Source organism: Chlorocebus sabaeus, chromosome 6 (genome assembly GCF_047675955.1).
Source record: "Chlorocebus sabaeus isolate Y175 chromosome 6, mChlSab1.0.hap1, whole genome shotgun sequence".
In the NCBI taxonomy this organism is placed as follows: domain Eukaryota; kingdom Metazoa; phylum Chordata; class Mammalia; order Primates; family Cercopithecidae; genus Chlorocebus; species Chlorocebus sabaeus.
In genome coordinates, this window is record NC_132909.1 from 19,783,488 (window position 1) to 19,795,758 (window position 12,271).

General features: G+C 49.7%; 1 protein-coding gene across 1 annotated transcript; it reads left to right on the forward strand.

Annotated features, from left to right (window-relative positions):
- The first annotated feature begins 3,774 nt into the window (after nt 1-3,774).
- GMFG (glia maturation factor gamma) lies at nt 3,775-11,467 on the forward strand. The gene is made up of 7 exons (XM_007996762.3): nt 3,775-3,902; nt 4,334-4,430; nt 4,554-4,603; nt 6,609-6,658; nt 10,127-10,209; nt 10,725-10,798; nt 11,271-11,467. The coding sequence occupies exons 1-7, from the start codon at nt 3,900-3,902 to the stop codon at nt 11,340-11,342; spliced, it is 429 nt and encodes a 142-aa protein (XP_007994953.1). The 5' UTR covers nt 3,775-3,899; the 3' UTR covers nt 11,343-11,467.
- The last annotated feature ends 804 nt before the right edge of the window (nt 11,468-12,271 follow it).

Consider the following 12,271-nt stretch of genomic DNA (forward strand, 5'->3'; position numbering starts at 1 on the left):
ATGGAGTGATGCAGCCAGAGTTAATTTACTTGGGGAAAGACCTCTTTCATTAGGTGAGACTGAAACAGAAATCTGAAGGAATGAAGGAGAAAGAGGGGATTCCAGAAAGAGAAAACAGCAAGTGCAAAGGCCGTGTGGTAGGATCATTCACAGAACCACAAAGAGGCCAGCATTGCTGGAGTGGAGTGAGCAAAAAGGAGGGCCAATGAAGGGCAAGGTCCAAGAGGCAATGGGGTTGGGGTGGTGACAGGTAACTTAGTATTTTTGTCATTGTTGGGGTGTGTGTGTGTGTGTGTGTGTGTGTGTGTCAGGGTCTCACTCTGTTGCCCAGGCTGGACTGTAGTGGTGCGATCATGGCTAACTACAACCTCGGCTCACTGCAACCCCTGCCTCCTGTGTTCAAGCGATTCTCCTGCCTCAGCCTCTGGAGTAGCTGGAACTACAGCCATATGCCATCACCCCTGGCTAGGTTTTGTATTTTTAGTAGTAAGGGGGTTTCACCATGTTGCCCAGGCTGGTCTCGAACTCCTGGACTCAAGTGATCTGCCCACCTCAGCCTCCCAAAGTGTTGAGATTACAGGCATGAGCCAACACGCCTGGCCTGGTGTTTGTTTTTTAGAGACAGGATCTCACTCTGTCATCTGGGCTGGAGTGCAGTGGTGCAATCTAGCTCACTGAAGCCTCAAACTCCTGGACTCAAGTGATCTTCCCAACCTTAGCCTCGCAAGTAGCTGGTACTTGGGATTACAGACACATGCCACCATGCCCGGCTACTTTTAAAATTTTTTTGTAGAGACAGGGTCTTGCTATGTTGCCCAGGCTGGTTTTGAACTCCTGGTCTCAAGTAATTCTCTTGCCTTGGCCTCCCAAAGTACTGGGATTACAGGCATGAGCCACTGTGTCTGACCCATGGGAGGGTTCGAGACCAGCCTGGCCAACATGGTAAAACCCTGTCTCTACTAAAAATACAAAAATATGGCTAGGCGCCATAGCTCATGCCTGTAATCCCAGCACTTTGGGAAGCTGAGGCAGGCAGATCACGAGGTCAGGAGTTCAAGACTAGCCTGACCAACGTGGTGAAACGCCATCTCTACTAGAAATACAAAAATTAGCTGGTTGTGGTGGCATGCACCTGTAATCCCAGCTACTCATGAGGCTGAGGCAGGAGAACTGCTTGAACCTGGGAGGCAGAGGTTGCAGTGAGCCAAGAGTGTGCCACTGCACTCCAGCCTGGGCGACAGAGAGAGACTCTATCTCAAGAAAAAAAAAAAAAAAAAAAATAGCGGGCTGCAGTGGCTCATGCCTATAATCCCAGCTACTTGGGAGGCTGAGGTGAGAGAATCGCTTGAACCCGGGAGGTGGAGGTTGCAGTGAGCTGAAATGGTGCCACTGTACTCCAGCCTGGGTGACAGAGTGAGACCTCTGTCTCAAAAAAAAAAAAAAAAAAAAAAAAAGAAAAGAAAAGAGAACCAGTGTGGTGTCGTGAAGATGATGTTTCAGGGAACAGGGAGTGATGGGCTGTGTCAGATGTGGCTAAAGAGGACTGAGGTGTGACCATTAGATCCAGCACCGTGGAGTGCGTGGGTGACCTTGACAAGGGCATGTCAGCCGAGAGGAGTATGGGGGAAAGGCTGGTTGGAGAAGGCAGAAGAGGAAACTGGGAGGAGAAATTGGAGGCAGCAATGTAGATGATTCTTTTGAGAAATCTTGCGGAAAAGGGAAGGAAATGAGTGAGCAGCAGCTGGACAGGAGATAAGGTTTTATGTTTTTAAAAGTGGAAGAGGCCAGACTCGGTGGCTCATGCCTGTAATCCCTGCACATTGAGAGGCTGAGGCAGGAGGATCGCTTGAGGCCAGGAGTTTGAGGCCAGCGCGGGCCACATAGTGAGATCCTGTCTCTATAAAAATAAAAAATAAAATTGGCTAGGCATGGTGCTGCGTGCCTATAGTCCCAGCTACCTGGGAGGCCAAGGTGGGAAGGTGGCTTGAGCCGAGAAGTTGGAGGTTACAGTGAGCTATGATTGCACCACTGCACTCCAGCCTGGGTGACAGAATGAGACCCTGTCTCAAAAGAAAAAAAGAAAAGAAAAAAAAAATTAAGATGGAAGAAGTAACTACATGGAGACTAAGCAGAAAGATCCAGGAGGCATGGGGATATTGGTGAGACAAGAGAGAAAGGGAGGATAGCTGCAGAGATGTAGGTAAAGGGGTAGAGTCCAGTGCAGGGTCCGGGGTTTGCCCACTGGAGGGAAGTGGGCCAGTCACAGTGGGCCTAGGAACCTGTTAAAATTCTCTTTTGTTTGCTTTTATTTTCTCACTGAAATACATATGGTTTTCGTGTGAACTACTTTCCTTTTATTTCTTCTTTATATGACAGTCAGGACATTATATTGATTTTTTTGAATTTATGTGTGTAAGTAGGTTATATTATCTAGGAATTTTATTTCGGGATGGGAAAAGGGGGCAGTGCAAAAATACTCAATAAAAAAAAAATGGCCGGGCACGGTGGCTCACGGTGGCTCACAACTGGAGTCCCAGCACTTTGGGAGGCTGAACCCAGGAGGCGGAGGTTGCAGTGAACTGAGATCGCACCACTGCACTCCCTCCTGGGTGACAGAGTGAGACCCTGTCTCAAAAAAAAAAAAAAAAAGTGGGTACTGGTCTGACAGGATTGAGCTCCCTTGTTGCAGGGCCTCATAGGTCATTGCAAGGCTAGTGAGATTGAAAAAGTGCAGGAAAAAGTCACCATTACCCAGGCAGTGTGGGGTTGCCCCTCTGGTCCCCATTTTGCCATTGACATAATGGGCATCAGTCTGACCAGCAAAAGACTGAACTCCCCTTTTCCAGCCCTGCAATTCAAATATCCCAGATGGGGGTCAATCCAGGAAGGCTGCCTGAAGGAGGGGAGGAGCAAAATAGTTCGTTTTAGTGTGTGTATATATATATTTTTTGAGATGGTGTTGTGCTCTGTCACCCAGGCTGGAGTGCAGTGGCATGATCTCAGCTCACTGCAAGCTCCGCCTCCTGGGTTCACGCCATTCTCCTGCCTCATCCTCCCTAGTAGCTGGGACTACAAGCACCCGCCACCACGCCCGGCTAATTTTTTTTGTATTTTTAGTAGAGATGGGGTTTCACCATGTTAGCCAGGATGGTCTCGATCTCCTGACCTCATGATCTGCCCACGTTGGCCTCCCAAAGTGCTGGGATTACAGGTGTGAGCCACTGTGCCCAGCCCGTTTTTAGTATCTATTGTATCTGCCATGCTGACAGCTATGTGAAGCTATTTATTTATTTTTATTTATATTTATTGAGACAGAGTCTCACTCTGTTGCCCAGGCTAGAGTGCAATGACGTGATCTTGACTCACTGCAACCTCTGCTGCTTGGATTCAAGCGATTCTTGTGCCTCAGCCTCCTGAGTAGCTGGGATTACAGGCATGCACCACCAAGTCTGGCTAATATTTTGTATTTTTAGTAGAGACAGGGTTTTGCCATGTTGGCCAGGCTGGTCTCCAGCTCCTGACCTCAGGTGATCCGCCCGCCTTGGCCTCCCAAAGTGCTGGCATTACAGGTGTCAGCCACCGTGCCCGGCCCATGTGAAGCTATTTCTATCCTCACCACAATCTCAAATCAGAGGGGTGAAGTTACTTAGCTAGGGTCACACAGCAAGGAAGCTTTTGAACCCTGGTCTGAGCAATTTCCTGACAGGTCCTAGCAGATGAGGGGAAGGAAGGAGGGGGAGGAGCCCTCTGTGACAGTTGTCCCAGAAAGGGCATAAACAGGATGTGGTGTTGCATGAAACCTTCCTCCTACTGCATAGCCTGCCCCCTCTGCAACCCCAGTCCCCACCCCTAGAAGACAGCGGAACTGAGAAAAGAAGAGGCCTGTGGACAGAACAACCATGGTCAGGGGACAGGGGTCCTATGGGAAGAGCTGGGGCTGGGGTTGGAGGACACCTGGGCGAAGGTCAGGCTATGGGATGGAGGTCACGGGCCGGGAAGGGGACACCACTGTGGCGAACAGCCTGGCTGGGAGGACAGAGAGACAGCGGCTCTGGGTTTAGGCCCAGGAAGTGGATCTCTGCATCTCCTTGAGTGTCCCCCGAGGGTCCCCATGGAGAAGGCAGGAATCCAGCCCCTGCTCCGCGCCCCAAGCTGAGCGACCTGGTGAGGGGTACCTGCCCTGCGGGAAGGGTGCCTTTTCTCAGTGTTCACAAAGGCATCAGATGGGCCGGTGCAATGCTCCTCTTCATGAGCGGATGGAGAAACTGAGGTTTGGGGAAGGGGTGAGGGCTGAGGCCAGACCATCTCAGCTCTTCCTGGGTCCTTCTGGCAGTCTGACTCCCTGGTGGTGTGCGAGGTAGACCCAGAGCTAACAGAAAAGCTGAGGAAATTCCGCTTCCGGAAAGAGACAGACAATGCAGCCATCATAAGTGAGTGGCATCTTCCCTCATGGAAGGATGGGAGGGCGCTGGTGGGGGCACATAAGGAGGGCTGGGCTTGTGTACCCTGTGGGTCGGGGGAGTGTCTAATCCCTGTGTGCCACACCTCCCCAGTGAAGGTGGACAAAGACCGGCAGATGGTGGTACTGGAGGAAGAATTTCAGGTGAGGGGCTGGGGTGGTTGGAACTAGGAGGTACGGGCTGGGACTGGGAGACCCAAGTGGTTGGAACTGATATGAAGAGCCTGGCATGGGGGTAGAAAGACCTGGAGATCGGTTGAGCATGTAATCCTGTAATCCCAGCACTTTGGGAGGCCGAGGCGGGCAAATCACTTCAGGTCAGGAGTTCAAGACCGGCCTGGCCAACACGGTAAAACCCCATCTGTACTAAAAATATAAAAAGTTTGCTGGGCGTTGTGGCATGCACCTGTAATCACAGCTACTTGGGAGGCCGAGGCAGGAGAATCGCTGGAACCCAGGAAGTGGAGGCTGTAGTAAGCCAAGATCGTGCCACTACACTTCAGTCTGAGCTACAGAGCAAGACTCTGTCTCAGAAAGCAAAAACAAAAACAAAACCAAACCTAGAGATCAAGTTCTAGCTCACTCATGACCCCCAGCAAGAGAGTTTGCCTGTATGTGTCTCTATTTTCTCATCTGTGAAATGGGGAGAATAGTACTTACCTCATAGGCTTGTTTTTACATCCAGTGATTTAATTCTTGTAATGGGTTTAGAACAAGGCCTGGCACTTACTATATGCTCTATAAGGTGATGATGATCTTAATAATGATGATAATAATGCTTTATTGGCATTCAAATGAAAGAGTTTCCACAGAAGTTAAAAAGCTAGCCGGGCGTGGTGGCTCATGCCTGTAATGCCAGCACTTTGGGAGGCTGAGGCAAGAGGATCACTTGAGCCCAGGAGTTTGAGACCAGCCTGGGCAACATGGTAACACCCTGACTCTACTAAAAATACAAAAATTAGCCAAGCACAGTGGTGTGCACCTGTGATCCCAGTTATTTAGGAGGCTGAGGTGGGAGGGTTGCTCGAGGCCGGGAGTTTGAGACCAACCTGGGCAACAAAGCAAGACCCCATCTCTACAAACAACAATAACAACAACAACAACAAACAAAAAAGAGGTAGACTTCACTCTCTGGCGGCCTCACTGTCTTTATCAATAACAAGAACGATAATAAGGCTTATTTCCCTAGAGTTGTGATGAGGATTTATAAGGGAATCCATGGAGACTGAGGGCTGGGGCTCTCTCAGGCCCTCTGAAAAGCAGTATAGTGAAGCAGTTATGATTTGAACACAGATTCAAATCTCAACTCTGCTACTTTCTATCTGTGCAATCTTGGGCAAATGGCTTAACACCTCTGGGCCTCAGTTTTCTCAGCTGTATAATGGGCATAATGATAGGACCTACCCCACAGACTTATGGGATAGTTCCATGAATTAATCCATGTGTGTTTCGTAGAACAGTGCCTTGGCACATGGTAAGTGCTCACCTAAAGGCAGTCATTTTTTTTTTCTTTTGACATGGAGTTTCGATCTTTTTTGCCCAGGCTAGAGTGCAATGGCACAATCTTGACTCACTGCAACCTCCGCCTCCTGGGTTCATGCAATTCTTCTGCCTCAGCCTCCCAGGTAGCTGGGATTACAGGTGCACGCCACCATGCCTGGCTAATTTTTTTTTTTTTTTTTTTGAGATGGAGTCTCACTCTGTCTCCCAGGCTGGAGTACAGTGGCACGATCTCAGCTCATTGCAACCTCTGCATCCTGAATTGAAGCAATTCTCCTGCCTCAGCTTCCCGAGTAGCTGGGACTACAGGTGCATGCCACCACACCTGGCTAATTTTCTCTATTTTTAGTGGAGACGGGGTTTCACTCTTTTAGGCAGGATGGTCTCAATGATTTCCTGACCTTGTGATCCACCCGCCTCGGCCTCCCAAAGTGCTGGGATTACAGGCATGAGCCACCTCGCCCAGCCACGCCTGGCTAATTTTGTATTTTTAGTAGAGATGGGGTTTCATCATGTTGGCCAGTCTGATCTCTAACTCTTGGCCTCAGGTAATCTACATGCCTCGGCCACCCAAAGTGCTGGGATTTACAGGCGTGAGCGACTGCACCTAGCCTCATTCTTTGTCTTTTCTTCTGTTTTCTTGCCTCAGAACATTTCCCCAGAGGAACTCAAAATGGAATTGCCTGAGAGACAGCCCAGGTATCCTGGGGGAAGAAAGGGTTGGATCAGGCCACGAGGGGAGGGGTGATGTTGGAAGTACAGGCTAAGGACTTCTTGAATTCCAGCCCTATTCATGGACTTATAATCTCTGTTTGGCCGGGCAAGGTAGCTCATCCCTGTAATCCCAGCACTTTGGGAGATTGAGGAGGGCAGATCACTTGAGGTCAGGAGTTCAAGACCAGCCTGGCCAACATGTGAAACCCCATCTCTACTAAAAATATAAAAATTAGCTGGGTATGGTGGCATGCGACTGTAATCCCAGCTACTCAGGAGGCTGTGGCACGAGAATCACTTGAACCTGGGAGGCAGAGGCTGCAGTGAGCTGAGATCACACCACTGCACTCCAGCCTAGGTGACACAGCAAGATTCCATCTCAAAAAAAAAAAAAAAAAAAAAAGAATCTCTGTGTTTGAGGCCAAGAGTTCATACTCTAGAGCTTTTTGTTTGTATAGCAATATTTTATTGCAGAATTTTACACTGGTTTAGAGTCTGCTTTTTTTTTTTTTTTTTTTTTTGGTACAAACTTTTTTGGGTTTTTATTTCAATATTACACTGACATGATTTTTAAAAAATGAAATTTTGGCCAGGCACTGTGGCTCCCACCTGTAATCCCAGCACTTTGGGAGCCCGAAGTGAGTGGGAGGATCACCTGAGGTCAGGAGTTCGAGACTAGCCTGGGCAACATAGCAAGACTTTGTCTCTATTTTTTTTTTTTTTGGTTAGAGACGGAGTCTCGCTCTGTTGCCCAGGCTGGAGTGCAGTGGCGCGATCTCGGCTCACTGCAAACTCTGCCTCCCAGGTTCAAGCGATTCTCTGGCCTCAGCCTCCTGAGTAGCTGGGATTACAGGTGCCCAACACCGTGCCCGGCTAATTTTTGTATTTTTAGTAGAGATGGGGTTTCACCATGTTGGCCAGGCTGGTCGTTGAACTTCTAACCTCAGGTGATCCACCTGCCTCGGCCTCCCAAAGTGCTGGGATTACAGGCATGAGTCACCACACCTGGTGGAGGACCTTGTCTTTATTTAAAAAAAAAAAAAAAAAGAAAAACATTAGCCAGGCATGGTGGCGTGTGCCTGTGGTTCCGGCTACTTGGGAGGCTGAAGGTGAGGATCACTTGAGTTCAGGAAGTTGAGGCTGCAAGTGAGCCAAGATAGCACTCCTGCACTCCAGCCTGGGTGACAGAGCAAGACCCTGTCTCAAAAAAACAAAAAAAAGAAATTTTCCTTCTTTTTCAATGTTTGGGAACACTTTAGGTAGCAAATGAATTATTGTTATCATTATTATTTTATTAAAAAAATTTTTAGAGACAGGATCTCGCTGTGTCACCCAGACTATTGGGCAGTGCTGTGATCCTAGCTCACTGTAGCCTCCAACTCCTGGGCTCAAGTCATCCTCCTGCCTCAGCCTCCCAAGCAACTGGGACTGCAGGCACCACCACTGCACCCTGCTAAAGGAATGACTTGACTTTTAATGATTAAGTAGAATCCTGGGTGAAGTCACATGAGCCTGGTGCTTTTTTTTGGTGGAAGAGCTCTTTGATTATTTCTATGAAAACTGGTCTGTTACGATTTTTCATCTTGACTGAATTCATTTTGGGTCTCTAGGATTTTGATCCTCAATCCCAGGCTGTAGGACTCAACCAGGATCAGCTTCATGGGCATATGATAATTGCACAGGGCCCCACACCCAGGAGGGGGCCTCACACATGGGGGTTAATGGTCACCTTCTTTATAGTTTTATCTTTGAATTTCTGTTTTGTATGAAGTCAGATGGGACAATGGACTTCACACAAATGTGCTGGGGTTTGGAGCTAGGTTCACAGGCAGTCCACCACCGGGCCGCCTCCCCAAACAGGTTCTCAGCCACCCACTCTCTGCACCCACCCAGTGACCACTGCTGTCCTTGGGCTTCCTGCTGGTGTGGGGAGGGTCGGGGTCCAGTAGGCACCCCTTGCCTGACAAGTTACAGGGTGTTCCTGTGAGCATCTGTGCTCTGCCTGCGCATATCCTCATGCCTGAGGGAGCAAGACTTTAAATAGCAAATTAAAAAAGACCGGCTGAGCGCAGTGGCTCGCCCCTGTAATCTCAGCACTTTGGGAGTCTGAGGTGGGAGTACTGCTTGTGGCCAGGAGTTCGAGACCAGCCTGGGCAACATAACAAGACCCCCATTTCTACTAAAATTTTTTAAATAAAAGGCCAGGCACAGTAGCTCATGCCTGTAATCCTAGCACTTTGGGAGACTGAGGTGGGCAGATCACTTGAGCTCAGGAGTTTGAGACCAGCCTGGGCAACATGGTGAAACTCTGTCTCTGCAGAAAATACAAAAAAACATTAGCTGGACATGGTGGCACATGCCTGTAGTCCCAGCTACTTGGGAGGATGAGGCAGGAGGATCGCTTGAAGCTGGGAGGTTGAGGCTGCAGTGAGCTGAGACCACGTCACTGTACTCCATCCTGGGTGACAAAGTGAGACCCTGTCTCAAAACAAAAAATTAGCTGGGCATGGTGGTGTGCACCTATAGTCCCAACTACTCTGGAGGCTGAGACAGGAGGATCACTTGAGCCCAGGAGTTCAAGACTGCAGTGAGCTAGGATTTCACCACTGCACTCCAGCCTGGGACAGAGTGAGGCCCTGTCTCTAATAATAGTAAAAAAAAGACCAGGTCAGTCTAGGGAGGGACTACAAAAGAAAGGAAAACAATTTTCCTGCTTCTTGAGCAAGAAGCCCCACATTTTCATTTTACACCAGGCTTGGCCGATTCTGTAGCCATCCCTGGTCACAGTGCACTGGGGTTCGAGTGCACCGGACAGTATTGAATAGGGGGTGAGCACTTACATGCTGGCATTCACTTTCCCAGGTTCAAATCTCTCCCCTATCCATAGAACCCTGGGCAAGTGAGTTTGGGCCTCAGTTTTTCCATCTGTATGATGGAGATATTAATAGCACCTATATTATAAAGTTATTGTGAGTCAAATAAGCACTATGATTATTATTATTATTATTTGAGACGTAGTTCCGCTGTTGTCACCCACGCTGGAGTGCAGTGGTGTGATCTCGGCTCACTACAACCTCTGCTTCCTGAGTTCAAATGATTCTCCTGCCTCAGCCTCCTGACTAGCTGGGATTACAGGCGCACACCACCGCTCCCAGCTAATTTTTAGTAGAGACGGGGTTTCAACATGTTGGCCAGGCTGGTCTCGAACTCCTGACCTCAGGTGATCCACCTGCCTCGGCCTCCCAAAGTGCTGGGATTATAGGCGTGAGCCCTGCGCCCGGCCCTATGATTATTTTTAAATCATTTGTTGTGTTTGAGGTCAGTACCCTGAGTCCCAGACATCAACCCTGGTTCTCAGACTCAGCCAACATTTCAAGGCTGTGGACTCAGGTAATGGCTGTTGAGCCTGGGCTGCAGGCCAGAGTCCTGATTTTCAATTCCCTTTCATGGTAGGTTCGTGGTTTACAGCTACAAGTACGTGCATGACGATGGCCGAGTGTCCTACCCTTTGTGTTTCATCTTCTCCAGTCCTGTGGGTGAGACACAACTCTACTCTCCTCAGGAGAGGGCCTTCGATTCTGTGTGTGTGTGTGTGTGTGTGTTTGTGTGTATAAATGCGTGAGTGCAGGTGTGTACATGTGGGTGTGTGTGGCTGTGCGAGTGTGTGCAGGCACCTGTGTTAGTGTGTGAGCATGTGACAGCCTGTGTGTGACCGGGTAAGGATGTGTGTGTGTCACATGCGTGATGTGGGAGGGCAGTGAAGTGGAGGTGGGGGCTCAGATTCACCAAGAGCCCACCCGTTCTCAGTCCTGGGGCCTAAGCCAACCCACCTTTTCCTTTTACCTACAAAGCCCCGTCTGGCCCCTAAATCATCTCCAGAGACCCTCAGAATAACTTGAAGCCCCCAAAGCCAACCTAGAAACTGACTACAGTCGGGGGACCTCCTTAGAAGAGCTCCTAGGACTCTTGGAAAACTGCAGGGCCTTCAGGACATTACAAGAGAACATGCCTGGGTCCCCACTGATGTGCCTTTCTCCTCTTTTTCACGCAGGCTGCAAGCCGGAACAACAGATGATGTATGCAGGGAGTAAGAACAGGCTGGTGCAGACAGCAGAGCTCACAAAGGTTCAGGCTGGGGCGGGGCTCCAGAGTGTTAGGGAGAGGTGGTGTGGGTCCTGGGTCTGAGGGAAGAGGGACTAGAGTCCTCACTGTCTCCGTTTTTTTTTGTTTTTTGTTTTTTTTTTTTTGTTTGTTTTTGTTTTTAAAGAACTGGGTCTGGCTCTGTCACCCAGGCTGGAGTGCAGTGGTACAACCTCAGCTCACTGCAGCCTCCTCCTCCCGGGTTCAAGCGATTCTCCTGCCTCAGCCTCCCAAGTAGCTAGGACTATAGGCACCCACCACCACGCCCAGCTGATTTTTGTATTTTTAGTAGAGTCAGGGTTTCACCATATTGGCCAGCCTGGTCTCGAACTCCTGACCTTAAGTGATCCACCCACCTCAGCCTCCCAAAGTGCTCTCTTACAGGCGTAAGCCACCGCGCCCGGCCACTGCCTCAGTTCTTGAGTAGATCATAATGCCGAGACCTCTCTCTGCCCAGGTGTTTGAAATCCGCACCACCGATGACCTCACCGAGGCCTGGCTCCAAGAGAAGTTGTCTTTCTTTCGTTGATTTCTGGGCTGGGGCCTGAATTCCTGATGTCTGAGTCCTCAAGGTGATTGGGGACTTGGACCCCTAGGACCTGAACAACCAAGACTTTAAATAAATTTAAAAATGCAAAAACTCAGAGATCCTCACTTCGGATTCAGTATCTGCCTTTCATCTGGGCTCTAGCCGACGGTTCCTGCAGTACCAGGCTTGGGCCAGCAGGGGGCGGGCTGACCTAGTGGAATGCGAGCTGGGTCCCGGAAGGGAAGGAGGATACCTGTTTCTTAGAAAGAAAGGGAAGGACCTGAAGGATTTCCTTGGGGGGTGGGGGACGGATGGGCGAGGCCTGGGTCTCCTGGAGGTATTGGGGGAATATCAGGATCTACGGAGAGGTCACTTCCAAAGGGAACAAGGACCCCTGAGAATAAAGGAGGCAAAGTGCCCGTTTCCCTCCCCCGTCCCCGACTCCCGACCTCTTGGGGATAGGAGGCATCACTGAATGCGACTTTTCTCAGCTGAGCCCTTAGGTAGGAAGAATTTAAAGGCCGAAGAGGTTTGAACGTAATTGCTTCAGGATCTCAGGAGCTGCTGGCAGGTGGATGGTTTGTACGGTCAGGTAGGCCTGAGGACCCAGGGCTGGGGAAAATGAAGTCAATCCTGGGCCCTCAGTGGACCCCCAGGGGTGTGAGATTGAGGAGACAGGGAAGGGACACCTGCCCCCTTGTGAAGATTCTTCTTTTCTTTCTTCTGGCATCTGTGGACATCGAACTTTCTCAGGTTTTCTGTGTCTGTCTCTGAGGGACATTGATTAAGCACCCACGGTAGAGCAGGCTCTGAGAATTCCGAGATGGGCAGGTCTTCACAGAGACGAATCACACCCCTTCTGTCCCTCTGCTTCTCTTCCATGTTTCTAATTGTTCCCCTCTCTGTCCCCGGTTTCAGGGACGTGGGAA